Source organism: Ictidomys tridecemlineatus, chromosome X, assembly GCF_052094955.1.
Source record: "Ictidomys tridecemlineatus isolate mIctTri1 chromosome X, mIctTri1.hap1, whole genome shotgun sequence".
In the NCBI taxonomy this organism is placed as follows: domain Eukaryota; kingdom Metazoa; phylum Chordata; class Mammalia; order Rodentia; family Sciuridae; genus Ictidomys; species Ictidomys tridecemlineatus.
In genome coordinates this window covers 88277332-88299530 of record NC_135493.1, presented here as the reverse complement: position 1 = coordinate 88299530, position 22199 = coordinate 88277332, and the positions used below count along the sequence as shown (strand labels likewise).

The window sequence follows — 22199 nt, the reverse complement described above, 5'->3', positions numbered from 1 at the left end:
TTATTGGTACATTATAGTTTTACATAATAGTGGGATTTGTTGTTAAATATTCATGCATGCACACAATATAACAATATATTTTGGCCAATATCAATTCCCAACACTTCCCCCATTTTTCCCATCCTCCTACCTCCTGGTAAGAAAAGCTCCTTTTAATAATACTTAGGATTTTAAATCTTTGGACAAGACATTTATCTGGAAAATTTACATATGTAGATCATCCCTTATAATATTAGGCAAATGAAGTGCTACTGTAAGTAGATTTATACATTTAGTAGGAAATAGAAAATATATTACTTTTATTTCTGTTTAAATTTCTGTATTGATTGTGACTTTATTTTTTTTATTGTTGGTTGTTCAAAACATTACATAGTTCTTGATATATCATATTTCACATTTTGATTCAAGTGGGTTATGAACTCCCATTTTTACCCCAAATACAGATTGCAGAATCACATCAGTTACACTTCCATTGATTTACATATTGACATACTCATGTCTTGTATTCTACTGCCTTTCCTATCCTCTACTATCCCCCCTCCCCTCCCCTCCCCTCTTCTCTCTCTACCCCCTCTACTGTAATTCATTCCTCCCCCTTGTATTATTTTTTCCCTTTCCTCTCACTTCCTCTTGTATGTAATTTTGTATAACCCTGAGGGTCTCCTTCCATTTCCATGCAATTTCCCTTCTCTCTCCCTTTCCCTCCCACCTCTCATCCTTGTTTAATGTTGGTCTTCTTCTCGTGCTCTTCTTCCCTAGTCTGTTCTTAGTTACTCTCTTTATATCAAAGAAGACATTTGGCATTTGTTTTTTAGGGCTTGGCTAGCTTCACTTAGCATAATCTGCTCTAATGCCATCCATTTCCCTCCAAATTCTATGATTTTATCATTTTTTAATGCAGAGTAATACTCCATTGTGTATAAATGCCACATTTTTTTTATCCATTCGTCTATTGAAGGGCATCTAGGTTGGTTCCACAGTCTTGCTATTGTAAATTGTGCTGCTGTGAACATCGATGTAGCAGTGTCCCTGTAGCATGCTCTTTTTAGGTCTTTAGGGAATAGACCGAGAAGGGGAATAGCTGGGTCAAATGGTGGTTCCATTCCCAGCTTTCCAAGAAATCTCCATACTGCTTTCCAAATTGGCTGCACCAATTTGCAGTCCCACCAACAATGTATAAGTGTACCCTTTTCCCCACATCCTTGCCAGCACTTGTTGTTGTTTGACTTCATAATGGCTGCCAATCTTACTGGAGTGAGATGGTATCTTAGGGTGGTTTTGATTTGCATTTCTCTGACTGCTAGAGATGGTGAGCATTTTTCCATGTACTTGTTGATTGATTGTATGTCCTCCTCTGAGAAGTGTCTGTTCAGATCCTTGGCCCATTTGTTGATTGGGTTATTTGTTATCTTATTGTCTAATTTTTTGAGTTCTTTATATACTCTGGATATTAGGGCTCTATCTGAAGTGTGAGGAGTAAAGATTTGTTCCCATGATGTAGGCTCCCTATTTACCTCTCTTATTGTTTCTTTTGCTGTGAAAAATCTTTTTAGTTTGAGTAAGTCCCATTTGTTGATTCTAGATGTTAACTCTTGTGCTATGGGTGTCCTATTGAGGAATTTGGAGCCTGAGCCCACAGTATGTAGGTCGTAGCCAACTTTTTCTTCTATCAGATGCCGTGTCTCTGATTTGATATCAAGCTCCTTGATCCATTTTGAGTTAACTTTTGTGCATGGCGAGAGAAAGGGATTCAGTTTCATTTTGTTGCATATGGATTTCCAGTTTTCCCAGCACCGTTTGTTGAAGATGCTATCCTTCCTCCATTGCAGGCCCCTTTATCAAATATAAGAAAGTTGTAGTTTTGTGGGTTGGTTTCTGTGTCCTCTATTCTGTACCATTGGTCCACCCTCCTGTTTTGGTACCAGTACCATGCTGTTTTTGCTACTATTGCTCTGTAGTATAGTTTGAAATCTGGTATCGCTATACTGCCTGATTCACACTTCCTGCTTAGCATTGTTTTTGCTATTCTGGGTCTTTTATTCTTCCATATGAATTTCATGATTGCTTTCTCTATTTCTACAAGAAATGCCGTTGGGATTTTGATTGGCATTGCATTAAACCTATAGAGAACTTTTGGTAATATCGCCATTTTGATGATGTTAGTTCTGCCTATCCATGAACAGGGTATATTTTTCCATCTTCTAAGATCTTCTTCAATTTCTCTCTTTAGGGTTCTGTAGTTTTCATTGTATAAGTCTTTCACCTCTTTTGTTAGGTTGATTCCCAAGTATTTTATTATTTTTGAGGATATTGTGAACAGAGTGGTTGTCCTCATTTCCATTTCAGAGGATTTGTCGCTGATATACAGGAATGCCTTTGATTTATGCGTGTTGATTTTATATCCTGCCACTTTGCTGAATTCATTTATTAGCTCTAATAGTTTCTTTGTAGACCCTGTTGGGTCTGCTAGGTATAGAATCATGTCGTCTGCAAATAGTGATAATTTAAGTTCTTCTTTTCCTATTTTTATGCCTTTAATTTCTTTCGTCTGTCTAATTGCTCTGGCCAGTGTTTCGAGAACTATGTTGAACAGAAGTGGTGAGAGAGGGCATCCCTGTCTTGTTCCAGATTTTAGAGGGAATGCCTTCAATTTTTCTCCATTCAGAATGATGCTAGCCTGAGGCTTAGCATAGATTGCTTTTACAATGTTGAAGTATGTTCCTGTTATCCCTAGTTTTTCAAGAGTTTTGAACATAAAGGGATGCTGTACTTTGTCGAATGCTTTTTCCGCATCTATCGAGATGATCATATGGTTCTTATTTTTAAGTCTATTGATGTGGTGAATAACATTTATTGATTTCCGTATATTGAACCAGCCTTGCATACCAGGGATGAATCCTACTTGATCATGGTGCACAATTTTTTTGATATGTTTTTGTATCCAATTTGCCAGAATTTTATTGAGGATTTTTGCATCTAGGTTCATTAGAGATATTGGTCTGTAGTTTTCTTTCTTTGAAGTGTCTTTGTCTGGTTTCAGAATCAGGGTGATGTTGGCCTCGTAGAATGAATTTGGAAGTTCTCCCTCTTTTTCTATTTCCTGAAATAGCTTGAAAAGTATTGGTATTAATTCCTCTTTAAAGGTTTTGTAGAACTCTGCTGTATACCCATCCGGTCCTGGGCTTTTCTTAGATGGTAATCTTTTGATGGTTTCTTCTATTTCCTCAATTGATATTGGTCTGTTTAGGTTGTCTATATCCTCCTGACTCAATCTGGGCAGATTATATGACTTAAGAAATTTATCAATGCCTTCACTATCTTCTATTTTATTGGAGTATAAGGATTCAAAATTATTTCTGATTATCTTCTGTATTTCTGAAGTGTCTGTTGTGACATTGCCTTTTTCATCCCGTATGCTAGTAATTTGAGTTCTCTCTTCTTCTCTTCGCTAGCATGGCTAAGGGTCTGTCAATTTTATTTATTTTTTCAAAGAACCAACTTTTAGTTTTGTCAATTTTTTCAATTGTTTCTTTTGTTTCGATTTCATTAATTTCAGCTCTGATTTTAATTATTTCTTGCCTTCTACTTCTTTTGCTGTTGTTTTGCTCTTCTTTTTCTAGGATTTTGAGATGAAGTATGAGATCATTTATTTGTTGGTTTTTTTCTTTTTTTAAGGAATGAACTCCAAGCAATGAATTTTCCTCTTAGAACTGCTTTCAATGTGTCCCATAGATTCCGATATGTTGTGTCTGTGTTTTCATTTAACTCTAAGAATTTTTTAATTTCCTCCTTGATGTCTTCTAAAACCCTTTGATCATTCAGTAACCTATTGTTCATTCTCCAAGTGATCCATGATTTTTCCTTCCTTCTTTTATCGTTGATTTTCATTTTCATTCCATTATGATCAGATAAGATGCATGGTATTATCTCTACTCCTTTATATTGTCTAAGAGTTGCCCTGTGACATAATATATGATCTATTTTTGAGAAGGATCCATGTGCTGCTGAGAAAAAAGTGTAACTGCTTGATGTTGGGTGGTATATTCTATATATGTCAATTAAGTCTAGGTTGTTAATTGTGTTATTGAGTTCTATAGTTTCCTTATTCAACTTTTGTTTGGAAGATCTGTCCAGTGGTGAGAGAGGTGTGTTGAAGTCTCCCATGATTATTGTATGGTGGTCTATTAGACTCTTGAACTTGAGAAGATTTTGCTTGATGAACATAGCAGCACCGTTGTTTGGGGCATATATATTTATGATTGTTATGTCTTGTTGGTGTATGATTCCCTTGAGCAGTATGTAGTGTCCCTCTTTATCCCTTTTGATTAACTTTGGCTTGAAATCTATTTTATTTGATATGAGTATGGACACTCCTGCTTGTTTCCGCAGTCCATATGAGTGATATGATTTTTCCCAACCTTTCACCTTCAGTCTATGTATATCTTTTCCTATCAAATGCGTCTCCTGTAGGCAGCATATTGTTGGGTCTTGTTTTGTGATCCATTCAACTAGCCTGTGTCTCTTAATTGGTGAGTTTAAGCCATTAACATTTAGGGTTATTATTGAGATATGGTTTGTTCTTCCAGCCATATTTATTTATTAATGCTACTAAACCTGATTTGTTTTCCTCTTTGATTATTTCCCCCCTTTACTGTCCTACCTCCCACTGTTGGTTTTCATTGTTGTTTTCCATTTCCTCTTCCTGTAATGTTTTGTCAAGGATTTTTTGAAGAGATGGTTTTCTAGCTGCAAATTCTTTTAACTTTTGTTTATCGTGGAAGGTTTTAATTTCATCTTTTATCCTGAAGCTTAATTTCGCCGGACTTTAAAAAAATTTTTTTTTTGTTACCAGAGATTGAACCCAGGAGCACTTAACCACTGAGCCACATTCCCAGCCTTTTAAAAGAATTTTTATTTTAAGACAGGGTCTCACTAAGTTCCTTAGGACTTTACCCTCCTAAGCTGCCAAGATTGCAGATGTGTGCCACTATACCCAACTCATTGTGACTTTAAATTGTACATTACTATCCCAGCATGGTGGCAAGAATCTGTAATCCCAGCTACTTGGGAGACTGAGACAGAAGGATAGCAAGTTGGAAGCCAGCATTGGCAACTTAGTGAGGCCTGTATCAAGATTAAAAAAAATTTAAAAGGGTTGGGAATATAGCTCAGTGGTAGAGTACTCCTGGGCTCAATCCTCAGTACCTCAAAAAATAAAAATAAATAAATTATACATTACTTTTTGATAACAATTATTTTGTTGTTGTAATAGCATTATTGAGATATAAGTCTTATACTACACAGTTCACTGACTTATAAGTATACAACTCAGTGATTTTTAATATATTCACAGAAACGTGCAACCATCATCACAGAGCCTTCTGGCTTCCATCATTTCTGATGAGAAGTCCACTGTTAATCTTATTGGGGTTCTTTTGTAAGTGGAAAATTTTTTTTTCCTTTCTTGCTTTCCAATATTTTTTCCTTGTGTTTGGCTTTCAGCAAATTTTATTGTGGTATTTGTAAATCTCTGCATTTATTCTACTTGGAGTTTGTTCAGTGCCCTATGTATGTAAATTAATATTTTTCATTGAGAAGGGTTTTTAAAATATTTTTTAGTTGATTATACATATACAGTGCCTTTCCTTTGTTTATATGATGCTGAGGATCAAACCCCCATATGTGCTAGGCAAGTGCTCTGCCACTGAGCTACAACTCCAGCCCTGAGAAATTTTTCAAATGTATTTTTTCTGTTCCTTTTTTCCTCTCCTTCTGGTACTTATCTTATATATACAATATGTTTAATGGTGTCCTACATTTCTCTGAGGCTCTGTTAATTTTTCTCCACCTCTTTTTCTCTCTAAAATTCGCACAGTCTCTGTTGATAAACTATTTCAAGTTCACCAATTCTTTTTTCTTTAAGACTACTTTTGAAGCCCTTTAGTGGATTTTCACTAATTGTAGTTCTCAACACTAAAATTTCTGTTGGATTCTTTTTTATAATTCTTGATATTCTCTGTTTGACCAAAGCATTAACATTGTGCTTTTGTTTACTTATTTGGTGGAGGTGGGGTGTTGCTTTTCTGCAATACTAAGGATTGAACCCAAGGCCTTGTGCATGCTAGGCAAACACTGAAGTGTATCCCCAGCCCTGTTTACTTTGAGACAGTTTCTTGCTAAGTTCCAGACTGGCCTCAAATTTTCAATCCTCCTGCCTCAGATTCCTGAGTAGCTTGGATTTCAGGCATGGTTTTCTTTAGTTCTTTGAGTATATTTACATGATTAATTTGAACTCTGAAGTCTGTGCTTATTAATTCCAACATATGGTTGCTTTCACAGGCAGTTTCTGTTGCTTGGTTTTTTGTTTTGTTTTGTATTTTGCTAGTGTTTGGGTCATACTATTATGCTTCTTAAAATGTTTCACCTTTTTTTTTGTTGGAAACTGAATGTTTTAGATAATATAGTAACTCTTGGCACTGACCCCCACACATGGTTTTTTATTGTTATTTGCTTATTTCCTTCTGTAGTGACTGGCTAAATTCTTGTATTGAAATCTATTTATTCAACTCCCACCCCTGGCCTGCAGTGTGAAGCCTCTGTTGTTTCTCAAGGGCACAAACTCCATATGTTCACAGTCACCTGGGGTGACAGTGGTTTTTATTTTTTATTTTTTTATTTTTGAGAGAGAGAGAGAGAGAGAGAGAGAGAATTTTTAATATTTATTTTTTAGTTTTCGGCAGACACAACATCTTTGTTTGTATGTGGTGCTGAGGATCAAACCCGGGCCGCACGCATGCCAGGTGTTCGCACTACCGCTTGAGCCACATCCCCAGCCCAATGACAGTGGTTTTTAACAGGGCTTCTTTTAGTTGTCTTTCTGACCATACCCAGCTTTTAAATTCCACTAATTGCTCCTGATTGTTCTATTGTTTTTAATAATGTCCTGGGGTATAAATTGCCACATGAATTTATCCAATCAAATTAGGCCTCCTTTAAAGGGATAATTGCAAAGACCAGTGTTTGAGTTTTTTCTGAAGCTAGGGCCTAGTTCAGTGGTCTAGTGCTTGTCTAGCATTTATAAAGCTCAAGGGGTACAATCCCAGCACCACGAAGAGAGAGAGGGATGTTTCTTCTGATCCTATGTGGCTTCTCCCTGCTATCTCTGCTTGGTTGTCTGTTGTATAGTAGTCAGCTGCAGATGAAGTCAGTTCCATTGATGATAGAATTGTAGCCCTCTTCTGTATGACCTGCCTCTCCCTAGGAAGTATCTCTGAGCTTAGATAACATAGAATGGGGACAACATTGTGCCTTCCCTCTGAGGGGCATGGCAACCTCAGGTCTCCTAGGTTTGCCTTTTCTAGTGCAGAACCCCAACCCCACAAGCTAGGGCCAGAGTAATCAAGGCCTCAGCATTCTAGGTGGCACCACACCAAAAACAGCCTCCATCTCATGAGTGGGAACTATGTGGAAGAAAAAGCCCTTACCTCTCAGCCACACTTACCTGGAACTTAGCTTCAGCAGCATCTAGCTAAAAACAGAATAAGAAGTGCTGACATCTGGTTCTCCCAGCAAGTAAGGCTGCCAGCTGGGAGCTAAGGGAGAGTGAGCCCTATGTAGCTGCACCAATCTCACAAAACCTGTGCTGGGAAGAGAGACAGAGGGAGTGGGTCTAGGTCCATATACCACAGATTCCCATTTTATTTACAGAGTTTTAGTAGATCTTCTTGAATAAATGCTTCTTTATTTGCTGTATGCCTTTAGGATCACTTCCAGAGACTAAATGATTGGTTTGGGGGGGGGTGTTATTTAATTGAAAGAATTTTCACCAGTTTTACTGCAGTGTGAGTCTACAGAGCTCCTTACACTGTCATACCAGAAGTAGAACTCTAAGCTGTTTAACATACTGTCTTGTTGATATTATTCATAATTGCTCAAAGTGGTCATGTATTGGTATTACTACCTCCTCCATAGTGTATATGAGTGACTCTAAGGTACTATCTCTGATCATTATTCCCTATAGAACTGGGGTAGCCCTTAGTAACATTTTGTAGCACTGTCACTGTCTTTTTTAGTTTTTATTGTATTTTCAACATTTTGTGAGTTGAAGTGTCAGTATCTTCTTTTTTCATATACTGCAGTGCCATTGTTTTCCCAGAAGGGTGAAATCTCCTTTATCTGTTACTGGCCACATTCTGGGAAGGACACTTGAACCACTAGAAGTTTTAGTCCAAAATATTCATTCTTCACAACATAGGAATTTTCTCTTTTTTAATATTTATTTTTTAGTTTTAGGTGGACACAATATCTTTATTTTATTTTTATGTGGTGCTGAGAATCGAACCCAGTGCCTCATGCATGCTAGGCGAGCACGCTACCACTTGAGTGCTCCAATATAGGAATTTTCTATAACATTCTTTACTATGTATGTACAGTTATAATTTTAGATTAGGCTACTTGTTTGGGAGATGAGGACAGAGAAAGGAAAAAAGTATAGGCAGAAAAAAAGAATGATCATGCTTATTCATTCTTCAGCCAGACATGTCTCATGCCTTTCAGCCTCAACCCTTGACAGTTCTGTTTTTATGTTTCCCTTCCTGCTCTTCCCTCATTGGGATCTCTGTCTGAAGACAACCTCAGCTGCCCTTCTTTGTTTTGGTGACAATGGACACATCTGAGGCTCTAGCCAGCACTATACTACTCATCCTCTGTGGCTTGGGGCTTCCTCCTAAGGCTAATGTGTGGCCTCACCTAGTCATCCACACACTTTGTATTATAGGATTTGGTAGTATTTTTTCCATTTACTCTAGGCCATTTGAGAATATTCTTAATAAAAATCATTTACTTGGTGTGATTTTCCTGCTGCTACTTCTGGAATCTGTGGGATAGTGTTGACTGACCTCCCGTGTATATTGACTGCTTCACTCAGTATTGTTCTCTTTCCCAGGATGCTTCAGGATGAAACGCCATAAGACTCTCACCAGCAGTGACAGTTCAGACGAGTGTGAGTAGAATGGCAACTAGTAACCATAATATCTATACCCCTTGAGGATTTCTTCTTTGATTTGAGAATAAGCCATTTCATGTATCTTCTCATAGTTAAAAAAATAATATTTCTGGGAAGAAAAGTTCAGAGTCCCTTTTTCCTACTCATTTAAATTTCATTATAGATAGATAAATTAGGTGGAAGAGTCGGTTTTTTATGGCATATAACATTGTTTTTTGCTTTTATTTTTCCTAAAAAGCAAAAGCCAAATCTAATAATGCTTTAACAGAGTTTCTTTAGAAAAGAAAGTAAGTATAGGAGCATAAATTGTAAACTCTGATTCTAATTGTAGCTAGGGTACTAAATGTTTGATTGTAGGTCATTGTTTATAAAGGCCCTAATACCAGCCTTTGAGGAAGTGCTTAAGGATACACAGAATATGTGCTCCATATTTTTAATTTTTCCAGATACATTTTCTCTAGGAAATTCCAAAATACAATGAGGTGTAATTACACCAAATTGAATCTTTCCAGCCTTGGCATTATTGAAGATTTTGCAGTTGAGAAGGTCACCTATAAATGTTATTAAACTCCATTGTGAGACTCTCTTGGGTACAGTTATTTTATGTAGTAGTAAGAGATCTCTGTTGTCTTGTCTATCATATATTTCATAATTCTCTTGGATGGCATTTAGTTTTATGTCATTTAGTTACATTAGTGGGTAGTACATCTTAGTATTTTTTTCTAATTATCTTTTACAGGTCCTTCCACTTCCTTTACTCCTGGCCCAATGTATAGGAGCAAGTCAAAAAATCCAAAAGAACACAAGAAACCTGCTGAGGTGAGATAATATATTTAATTTTTAGACTTAAAAAAAACAGATAGCTACATCCTGCCTCATACAATATCCAGAATCTGAAGATGTGCAAAGTAAAGCATATGCCAGCAGATAAAGCTGTTTTCCAATGAGTTTGTTTATTTTCCAGAAAGATTCCATTTCCTTTCCTCTCTGAGAGAAAAATAATCTTTATACTACTTTCATTTTTTTAAAGAGAGAGAGAGAGAGAATTTTTTAATATTTATTTTTCAGTTTTCGGTGGACACAACATTTTTATTTTTTATTTTATGTGGTGCTGAGGATCGAACCCAGCGCCCTATACATGGCCCCACGAATACCAGGCGAGCGTGTTACCGCTTGAACCACATCCCCAGCCCCCTGCTGTCATTTTTGGTAATGACAAGTGCCTGTCTTTAGAATATTCCTCTTCTTGTCAGAAAGTCAGAGAGACCCAGAGAACTGGGAAGGATCTCCTGACCTATGATTGAAAAGAGCTAGATTAGCAGGTGGGAGATGGTACAGGAAAGGAGAGGTTAGAAAGTTGTGGATGGAGAAGGAAAGGACCAAGAGGTCTGGAATCTGAGCTGTGGCCCTTGGAGCACTGCTAGTCCAGAAAAAAAAAGGTGGGGGTGTCACTCCTTATGAGTCTGATCTTCTTCTGCCCCAAGGATAGCAAAGTGCCAGAATTACACTTGGACTTGGTAATGGTTTAGTGGATCATACAGACTTTCCTCTGTGATAATTAAATGATGAGAAGCTGATCTTGTGTATCTTCATTTATACTATGAGTGAACTTCTTGGCTATAAAGGAAAAGATATTGTATTAGTTTATCTGTTGTTGCATTATACATGATCACAAAATTAGTAGCTTAAGAAGCAGCACTCATTCATTATCTCACTTTCTGTAGGTCAGGAACCTGGGCACATTATGACTACATTCTGTGTTCAGGATTTTTCAAAGCAGCAATCCCTGTGCTGACTAGGATATATTCTCATCTGGAAGCTGAACTAGAGAAGAATTCACTTTCAAGCTCATTCAGATTGCTGGCAGAATTCCTCCTTAGAACTGGAGGATTTAGATCTTTATTTTCCTGCTGGCTTTTGATGAAAAAAAACCACTCAATTCCTAAAGGCCACTTATAGTTTCTTGTCATGTGGCCTTCTCCATAGGAATTTTTACAATAAGGCAGTTTACTTTTTCAGAGCCAGCAAGTCTGCTAAGATGGAGTCTTATATAACATAATATAATCATGGAAGTGACATCCTATCACATTTGCTATATTCTATTGATTAGAAGCAAGTCACAGGTTCCACCCACACTTATGGAAAAGGAGAAACTCACTGAGGAGTACTGCTCCAGTGTATCCACCAGAAAGCATTTTGCCTTTCTCAGAGGTTACTTTCCATTTACTTACTTTGCTAGAGATCTGTCTAGGCACAATAGAATATTAGTGCATTTTCATGTGTCTGTGTCATACTGAAAAACTCAGGGAATATAATGCACATAAACAGGAAGTGGAAGAAACTCCTCACCTATTCAAAGGAGATTTTGACTATGGAGTGGTGATTTAAAACTTTGTTGCCTTTCCTTGTAGGACATAAAACAACTCAAGCACTTTGGATTTTGAGGCCTGTGGCCTCCAGATCAGTGGGAGTAACAGTCTTTTGTTGGAAGAATTGGGGAATCTGAGCTGTTAGAAGCAAGTTTTTTCATTTGTATTTTGCATTGTGTTATAAAAGGGAGAACCTGGTGATATTTCTATGACAAAACTAGCCTTGGCATTAGAAGAACTTGATTCCATGTTCTGCTTTGCTTCATCCCTTTGAAATTATTTGTGTTATCAGCATTACATGATTATTTTCAAACCTACCTCCCATAGCTAAATTATTGAAGATTTTTGTACCAAGAGTTGTATAGTAGATCATCTAATAACAATTAGATTGGATTATCTACTATTATTGGATTATGCCCAAACTTGACTCTTCCTGGATGTTTGTTCGAAATACTAATTCCAGACCAACTCTATCCTGTGGTACTAGTGCATTAATATTTACAAGGAAGGTGCCTGGGATCTAGTTTTTAAAATTGATATCAGATGATTTTCATGATAAGGTACCTGGGGAAATCATGTTTTTGTTGCATTCCCTTAATGGTATTAAAAAGTAGGTATTCTGTTTGCAGGTGATGAATCTGAGGCTTATAGAAGTTACTTATCCTGGGTCATCTGAATAAGAGCAGAGCCAGGCTTGGTGGTGCACACTTGTAATCCCAGATACTCCAGAGGTTGAGGCAGGAGGATCATAAGTTAAAGGCTAACCTTGGCAACTTAGCAAGACCCTGTCTCAAAATAAAAAATAAAAAGGATTGTACTGGGAATGTAGCTCAAAGGTAGTGCTTGCCTAGCATGCATAAAGCCCTGGGTTCAATCCCCAGCACCACAAACAAAGGAAAAGGAAAATAAAAAGGTTTAGGCATGTAGCTCAGTGGTAAAGCACTCCTGAGTTCAATGTCCACTATTGCAGGAAAAGAAGGAAACAAAGAACAAATAAAAGAAAACTGAAATTTAGGTTTGGATTCACCCTGAATCCTGTCCTATTAGCCTAATCCTGTCCTAATATGCATTGAACAATTATGCAGGGCATAATAATTGTTTATATTTATTGAAACTTTGTCAGTTAAGAAATATGAGACAGCACTAATATTATCTTATGAATAGCTATAATAAAAGTTTCCATAATTAAGTGAGAGCAGAATTTGAAAATAGAACAGTTGCCTAGAATTGAACAAGGGCTGGGAACCCAGACAGGAAGGAGAACGTGGAAGGACTCTTGGTAAAAGAAGAGAAGTGGAAGTAAATGGGAAGTGGCAAAGTTGACAAGCACTTATTGCTTTATTTTTTTTTTCAGTACTGGGGATTGAACCCCAGGGGTGCTCTACCACTGAGCTACATCCCCAGCCCTTTTTTATTTTTTATTTCGAGACAGGATCTTGCTAAATTGCCTATGCTGGCTTCGAACTTGAGATCCTCGTGCCTCAGACTCCCGAATCGCTGGGATTACAGGCGTGCGCCACCGCGCCCGACAACAAGTATACACTGCTTACAGGTGAGGCTGAGGGCAGCCATCAAGGAATAGTTGGAACCACTGTGAATTCTTTCTTCCTATTTGCGTCTTAAAACAAAAACAATATCACCTTTTGTTGCTTTCTCAGAGTATCCATTTATGTGACATTTCTTTTCAGTTTTTTTTTTCTTTTTGTGGGGTGGGTGGTTAGTACTAGGGATTCAACCCAGGGGCTTATGCAAGGTATGCAAGGTAGGCAAGTGCTCTACCACTGAGCTACATACCCAGGCCTTTTTATTTTTTATTTTAAAACAGGTCTCCCTAAATTTCTCATACTACCTTCGAACTTGTGATCCCCCTGCCTCACTCTCCCAAGTAGCTGGGATTATATGATGCACCCCTATGCCCATCTATTTCACATTTCTATTAGCAAAGTATCACTTTTCTGTTCAAATCTGACTTTCTAGGTTCTACTTGCTGTTCCCATTTGTTTCAAACAATTGTTATAAAGCTCACTTAAGAAATATAAATAACTTCCTTTCATGTGCAAACAGGGACAAAACAAAATTAGACTGCATTTATTTTGTTTGGTAGCCTGGATGAATTCTTCAAGGGCTACCTTAGTTTAGACTTCAAAATACAACCCAAACAAACCCTGATAAAAGAAAACATATCACACTTTGAAAAGTAAATAAAGATATTTGCTTAACTGAACATAGTGCACTTTTCTGGTATTGTCATTCATCTTTTATATCAGTTTCCACTTGTCTGGAATACTTAGGGGCATTGAGAATTAGTAACTTATCCTCTTTTACTTGATAGTTTTGAAAAACATACTTTTATCATCTAAACATTAGTGATCGTGTAGATTTAGCCACATGTTTTTTTCTAATAATCTTCCTATTTGGGGATTTTAAATTTACAGAAAAGATGCAGAGATAGTATTGAGAGTTCATGTATAACCCACATTGGATTTCCTTTTCCCTGAATGTTAACTAACATCTTACATTACTGTAGTACATTTGTCAAAACTAAAAAAGCCAGATTGTTGAAATGAACCCAACTTTTTGTATAACCATTAAGCACTAATTTTAAAAATCACCCTCAAAAAAAACTAAAAAAGTCAGTACAATGCATTAATATTAACTAAACTCCAAGCTTTTGGGGATTTTTGTCAGTTTTTTCCACTAATATTCCAGTATTCAGTCCAGGGTACAACATTATATTTAGTTATCATGTCTTCTCAGTTTTCTCTGAATTGTGACAGTTTCTGAGTTTTTCATTACTTGAATGGTACTATTGAATATCCTGTAGAATTTTCCCCAGTCTGTCTTTGTCTGATGTTTGTCTTACAATGAGACTATAATTAAGGTTTGGGAAAAGAATACAACAGAGATCAAGTATCCTTCTCATTGTATTATATAAAGGGCTTATCATTTGGTTAAGGTAATATTTATGAGGTTTCTCCATTGTAAAGTTCTTCTTTTTCCCTTTCCTATTTTGTTCTTTGAAAGCAAGTCACTAAGGGTGACCTACTCAGACCCAGCAATGATTTTGGGCAAGGATTAAGCTTTACTTCTTGAAGGGAAGAGTTAGTTAGCATATATTATTTGATAATCTTCTATAAAGAAGTTTTATGTCTTCTTCCTGGTTTTAAAAAAATTATTTATTTATATCCATATGGGATCACATATATTTACTTTATACTTCAGGGCATATGAGCTGGGAATATAGCTCAGTTGGTAGAGCGCTTGTCTCACATGCACAAGACCCTGGGTTCAATCCCCAGGACCACAAAAAAAAAAAAAAATCTACTTCACGGCATAACCCAATACTACATACTTTATTGTGCTGCTAAAATTGTTCTAAAGTCAGTGAAACCATCTCTATAATTTTTCTCTTTTTAATTCCATTAATTTTCATTCTTTTTTAATGTTTATTTTTTAAGTGTAGATGGACACAATACAATGCCTTTATTTGTATGTGGTGCTGAGGATTGAACCCATCCTGCCCGTGCTAGGCAAGCGCTTTACCACTGAGCCACAATCCCAGTCCCATCATTCTTTTTTAAAACAACATTTATTATTTGAGCTAGTCCCAAAGTCAAAGGTCAAATGCTTTCTCTGATATGTGAAAGCTAATCCAAACTAAGGTGGGGGACATAAAAAAGAATAGAAGAAAGATAAGTGGAGTATACAAAGGGGAATGAGGGGAAGGGAGGAGGGATGAGATAGGAAAAGACAGAGGAATAAATATGACTAACTTTCCTATGCATATATATGAATATACCATTGTGAATCTCACCACTGTGTACATCCACAAGACACTAATTTTAAAAAACTTTTAAGTGAATAGCAAAAAGATCAGCAGAAGGAAAAGAATAGAGGGAGGGAGGGAGGAAGGGAAAGGGTAAGTACTGAGGACTAAATTAGAACAAATTATATTCTGTGCTTTTATAATTACATCAAAATGAATCTTATTGTTATGTCCAGCTAAAAAGGACCAATGATATTTTTTAAAATTTTTATTATTTGACTTTTCCAAACTTTTTGCTGTAGTTTTTTCTTTTTTCTTTCTTTTTGGGGTTTGGGACTGGAGATTGAACTCAGGGCCAAGCACATGCTAGGTAAGTGCTCTATCACTGAGCTACGATTACATCCCCAGCCATGATTTCTGTTCTTATTTTTATTATTTTCTTCTTCTTCTTGATCTAGGTTTATTTTGCTCTTTTTCTAGATTCTTGAGGTGGATGCTTAGGTTTTGCTTTCATTTTTGTTGTTGTTGTTTTGGTCCAGGGTGTTTTTGTTGTTGTTGTTGTTGTTGTTGTTTTGGTACTGGGAATTGAACCCAGGGTCACTTCAATACTGAGCTACATCCCAGCCCTTTTTATTTTTTATTTCAAAACAGAATCTTGCTGAGGCTGGCCTTTCCTGCCTCAGATGCCCAAGTAGCTGGGATTACAGGTGTGTGCCACCATGCCCTGCTTACATTACTAATTTGAAATTTTTCCTCTTCTCTGATATAAGAATTTTAGTTCTATTAAATATCCCTTAAATGCCATTTTAGCTGCATCCCACTAATTTTGATGTTTATTTTCATTAAGTTTAGAGTAGTTTTTTATTTTCCTCAAAACTTCTTTGACCCTTGGATTATTTAGAAATATGTCGTTTCATTCCCAAGTGTTTAGAGACTTTCCTGATTTCTTTTTTTATTTTTTTAAATTTATTTATTACATACATGACAATAGTGGAGTGCATTACATTTATAATTATCCATCCACAGCACAATTTTCTGTAACTCTGTTCACACCAAATTATTCCATTATACATGAGCTCTCTTATTTTTTTGCATACAATTCTTAATACACCTTTATACCACCATTTATCATATCTCTTTGTATATAAGGTATGTTGACCCCAAATTCACATCTTCATACATGTATTTTGTATAATGATGACCCTCTCCTTCCATCATCTGCTATTACTGATTTCTAATTTTATTTTATTATTTCCAGACAATATTCTAGGATTTCACTTCTTTTACATTTGTCAAGGTTTGTTTTATAGCCCAAAATATTTTTTATCTTGGTGAATGTTCTGTGAATACCCAGAAGGAATGTATATTCTGCTGTTCTTGGGTCCTGTTGATTGATCACATTCTTCTGTATCCTTACTGATTTTCTACCTAGTCATTTTATTAATTGTTCAGAGAGTACTATAGAAGTCTCCAATTGTAATTTTGGATTTATCTATTTCTTCTCCCAGTTCTATCAGTTTTGCTTTATGTATTTTGAAGCTCTATTGTTAGATGCATACATAAATTGATCCTTTTATAATACAATGTCCTTCTTTGTCTTTGGTAATTCTGTTTGCTATGAAGTCTTCACTATTTAATATTAATATGGTTTCTAGATTTCTTCTGATTCGTGTTTATGTGGTATATTTTTCCATTCTTCTACTTTTGATCTATATAATGATTATATTTGAAGTGAGTTTCTCATAGAGTTGGGTTGTTTTTTTAAATTCACTCTCTTGCTGTCTTCTAATTGTATTTAAACCATAACTTTTGGTATGATTTGGCTTAAATATGTCATTTTACTGTTTGTTTTCTATTTGCTCTCTGTTGATTGTTGTTGCTCCTATTTTATTTTCTCTCTTCTTATGGGTGATTTGAATAAGTTTTTTAATCCCGTGTTGATTTATCTATAGCAATTTTGAATGTATATCTCTATATAGATGTTAGTGATTGCTTTTGGTGTTATCTTTTAGATACATAACATCAGTCTATTGATTTCTACATTTTACCATTTTAAATGAAATATGGAAATCTTACCATTTATATGTATTTATCTACCCTTCCAACCTTTATAATATGAAATTGCCTTGTGTTTTGTTTTCTCTTACATTGAGAACCACATTAGACAATGTTATATTTTTTTCAGTCATCAAACTTTAGAAAACTCAATAGGATAGTCTGCTGTATTCACCTGTATCTGTATTCTTGCTTTATTCCTGATGTTTCAATTTTCCTTTTTTTGTTCATGCCCTTTCTGCTTAAAGAACTTCTTTGGTCATTTGTTTAGGGTAGTGTTAAATTCTCTTTGTTTTCCTTATCTGAGGATGTCCTAATTTCACCTTCTTTCCTGAATGATATTCTTGCTTGATAAAGAATCATGGTTTGACAGTAATTTTCTTTCAACACTTGAAAAGTGTTCTGCTCCTTCCCTCTAGCCTCCATAGTTTCAGAAGAGAAATTTGATCTTGTTCAAATAGTTGTTCCACTCTAGGTAACTAGTCATTGATTTTTCTTGTGCTTTCAAGAGTTTTGTCTTTTGTTTTCAAAACTTAGATTATGACGGATGGATTTATTTTCGCTTATACTGTTTGAAGTTTGGGCAGCTTCTTGAATCTAGAAATTTATATCTTCTGCAAAGTTTGAGAAACTTTTAGCCATTATTTCTTTGAATATTCTTCAATTTCACCTTATTTCTTCTTTCCTTTTGGGACTTAAGTTGCATGAATATCAGATATTTTGTTGTTTTCCCACAGATCCTTCAGACTACTTTCATTTTTTCATTATATATTCTTTCTGTTATCAGATTAAGTAATTTCTCTTGTTCACTGGTTTTTTCTTTTGTTAATTCCATTGTCTGATTGAGCCTATCCCAAGAGCTTGTTTCAGTTATTGTATTATTCCATTCTAAAATTTTCATTTATTCTTTATATCCTCTATTCCTTTGATGAAGGTTTATATTTTTGTTTCAGAAGTGTAATTTCTCACTAAAGCATTATTATCATAGATGCTGTAAAATCCTTGTCACATAATTCTAACATCTGTGTCCTCTTGATGTTTATATCTATTGATTATCTTTTCTCATTCCTAGTTCTTAGCCTGATGAGTGTTTTTCTATTGTACCTTGAACTTTTTTGGTATTAGGTTGTGAAACAAGGAATCCTTTGTTTAAAACTTCTGTTTTAGCAAGCCTCTGCTATAACCAGGCCAGTGTGAAAGAAGAGGTGTTGATCTTTAGTACCAGTTGTGGAATTCCTGGGTCCTCCACCTTGCTTCTCTTATCTCTCTAGGAAATGGGGGATCCCATTACTACTTGGTTAGGATAGAAATCCATATATGGTTGCCTCTACTGATAGTGGGGTGTGTGGTGATGGTCAGGGGTACCAAATTATTGATATTTAGGGGTGATAGCCCAGGGTCCCTACCCAGTCTCTGCTAATACCAAATTAAGGAGGAGGTGGAGGAGGCCCCTAACTCTTGCTGGGTGATAGTGGATATCAAAGCCTTTCAGTTGGTGTCCATCAATACCACAATCACTCTTTAAAAATTTTTAATATCTTTTGTAGAAACATAATTCTCATAGTGTGTAGTTCACATATTTAAAGTATATAGTTCAGTGGATTTTAGTATATTTGCAGTTATATAACAATTACCACAATCTAAATTTAGTACATTTTTTTAACCTCGGAAAGAAACCCCCAACCCATTAGTAGTTACTCCCCAGTGTCCCTGTGCCCAGCGTCTGGCAGCCACAGATCTACTAGTAGATCTGTGGATTTGCCTATTCTAGACATTTCCTATAGATGGAATCATACAATATGTTGTCTTTTTGTTTCATTTAGCATAATATTTTCCAGGTTCATCCATGTTGTAGCATGTATCAGTATTTCATTTTTTTTCACAATCAAATGACATTACAAAGTGTGAATATACCATGTTTTGTTTATCCATTCATCAATTGATGGATGTTTGGGTTGTTCCCACTTTTTAGCTATTATGAATAATTCTGCTATGAACATTCACATACAAGTTTTTTATGTAAAGATATTATCAGTTGTATTGGGTATATTATACCCAGGAGTTGAATTGTTGGATCATGTCACTCTGTTTAACCATTTGAGGAACTGCCAGGTTCTTTTCTAGAGTCTTTATGTGTTTTCCTCAGATAGATCCTGTCTCTGGCAGCACTCCCAGCTCTTAGCCACTGTTATTATCACTGCAGGCTTTAGCATGGTGGTAGGGTCTGGGGGAGGGGCAGCATTCTCTGATCTTCTGATTATGCCTCAGGCTATGGATTGCATAGTGGCCTTCTGTCTGGCTTTGCAGGGAGGTGGTCTTCATCCTTACAGCATTTTGCACCTTCCCCTATTAAGTACCTTCTGGTACTCTCTATTCTTTGTCCTTGAGATTCTCCCCAGGGAGGGCCTTTTTCTCCTTAGGTAACAGAGAGGCAGAGGCTGAATGCTTTTCTCTTTCCCCCAGCCAAAGTGAAATTACAACATTGTTCTCACTTGGTATCCTTTCCCCAGAGATGAAGTCGTTTGTTCAGTAAGGGGGGCAGGGTACTAAGCACCAGGGACCCAGATAGCACCAACTAGGTAGCTTACTCCAGTTCCTCCTCTACCCCATCTTCCCTGTGTGAACCTGATTGTGTTCCTGGAGAAAAAGCTTGCAAGAGGATGGGAACCCCCTATGACTAGTCCCCTAGTCCCCAGGAAATTCTTACTCTCATAATAGTTCCCACTTGTCTTCTAGTGATTCATCAAAATTTCTAAATGTTCCTGCTTTGGCTTCCCCACATAAGCAAATGCTCTGTCCTGTGTCTCCCTACAGAGGCCTGTCTCTCTTTAAGGTGACCATGTGCAAGTGGCTATTTCTCTGGCAGATTTGTGAAAAGATGTTAATTTACTGCCCGTCTCATCATTTTCTTGTAAAAAATTGGAGTTTCTTTTTTCCATATCTCTACAGGTCTGAGATGATATTGGAAGTCTTGTATCTTACATTTTTACTGGGAGTTAGTCATTGAAGTATAATATAAGTTATAAGTTATCTTTTATGTTGGGTCTTAATTGGCTGCATTAATAGGTACATATTTTCTTTGATAGTGCACAGTGAGATTTCTGTGTATGCCTTCCCCTGATTAATTCTCTAGGGAAGAGTTTGCTGGGGGTGTGTGAATCCCACATATGTGGTTCAGGGAATACAGAAAATCCAGCAAAAAAAAAAATCGTGCTTAAAACTCTGAAAATTCTGAATACCTTCTTAAAGTTATATAAAATTTTAAGGGTATGTTCTTATGTGAATTTTATTAGTAATTAGTTTAGTTAGTAATTAGTTAATTAGCTAATAATTACCATCTGATTCTCTAAAGGGCTCATACTCCCAAAGATATTTTTAAAAACATTTCCCTAGAAAAAGCACATAGAACTAGAACCAATTGGAACATGTTAAAAAGTTTTCCATGCTTTCTCAAAAGCCAAGATATTTTTATCTAATATTAGTCTGGTCTGTGAAATACATTATCCTATCTTAAAGGTTTGACTATAGGCATACCATCTGTAGGCCTGGAGTCCCATTAATTTTTTATCTAAGACTTTCATAGCAATGAAGTGTAAGATCTTGAATTTTAATTCCACAGAGAATACTGCATACCCTCAAGTAGAGGGTTATAAATACATGTTATAAATACATAATTTTGCCTGTATTTATAACATGCTTGATTAGTTTTCAGACCTACAGCAGATAAAAAGCACTAAGCTGCAAATGTACACATGTTGCACAAAAAAAAGGGACATTGAGAGAAGGGAGAATACCTTTCAGAGAAAACCTCAGATGTCATCTCCTATGTGAAAATTGCCCAAATCTCCAAGTCAGACTTGATTACTCCCCCTCCTCCATTACTAGGATACAAACACTTCTGTTTGGTATGAGTATGAGGTAAGAGAAGTAATTATTTAACTTACCTAAATAACCCCAAAATACAATGCTTTATAATCATTGGTGTTCTAGTTGGTATCAGCCCAAAGCCATCAAAAATGTTTATTCTTTTTTCTTTCATCTTCTTCTATTGTATTTTATTGGTACTGGGATTAAACCCAGGGGTTTGCACATGTTAGGTAAGTGCTATACTGTTGAAGTACATATCCAGCCTTTTTTTGTTTTAAGACAGGGTCTCATTAAGTTACCTAAGCTGGCTTCAAACTTCTGATCTTGCCTCAGTCCTGCATAGCTGAGATTATAGATGTGTGCTACCTTTTTTGGTTTTTTTTCTTGTTCTTTCTCTTTTTTCTTTTCTTTTTTTCTTCTTTTTTTTCCAGCCTGTTTATAAGAAATATGAAAGCTGCTTTAAACTGGTTGAAAAATATTCCCATCCATGAAAAATATTTATATGTTTTTTATAATTTTTAAATTTAGAAATTAATTTATCTTTAATTATTGGAAAAATTAATGTGAACTCAATGTCTTGATAGAAATGGGTATCTTTGTTATCATATAAGGAAAGGTTTTAAGGCCGGGCACAGTGGTGCATGCCTGTAATCCCAGCAACGGCTCAGGAGGCTGAGGCAGGAGGATGAGAGTTCAAAGCCATGCTCAGAAATGTAGCAAGGCCCTAAGCAGCTACATTTAGCAAGACCCTGTCTCTAAATAAAATATAAAAAAGGGCTGGGGATGTGGCTCAATGTTGAAGCACCCATAGGTTCAATCCCTGGTACCAAAAAAAAAAAAAAAGGCTGTCAAGAGTTTTAAGCATGATATTCTTTGCTGGGTTTTCTCTGATTCATATGGTTGATTGACTTACTTTAAGATTGTATAATTATAGTCAATTCCCTTTGATTAAATATAGTACCATGTTTTGTACTTGTAGCTGTTGTATATGATGGAGGGATCAAATTTATGTGATCAACATTGATCAGTCTCTCTGCTTTATTGACATGGACCAGACAGTGTTTCCCTTTGTGTCATACAGGAAGTAAATGTTTTGGCTTTTCCTCTGAAAAAATGTCACACAAACATTCAGACTAGC

General features: G+C 36.1%; 1 protein-coding gene across 15 annotated transcripts in view; it reads left to right on the top strand.

Annotated features, from left to right (window-relative positions):
- The window catches only part of Jade3 (jade family PHD finger 3), a 135304-nt gene that overhangs the window by 56906 nt on the left and 56199 nt on the right, over positions 1-22199 (top strand). For 12 of the 15 annotated variants that reach the window (XM_078034890.1, XM_078034899.1, XM_078034896.1 and 9 more), the window contains 3 exons: positions 8945-9001; positions 9744-9823; positions 12806-12925. In XM_078034890.1, coding sequence (XP_077891016.1) covers positions 8945-9001; positions 9744-9823; positions 12806-12925 — 257 coding nt within the window. The remainder of the gene's footprint in view (positions 1-8944; positions 9002-9743; positions 9824-12805; positions 12926-22199) is intronic. The other 3 variants (XM_078034903.1, XM_078034902.1, XM_078034901.1) reach the window with 1 other exon arrangement.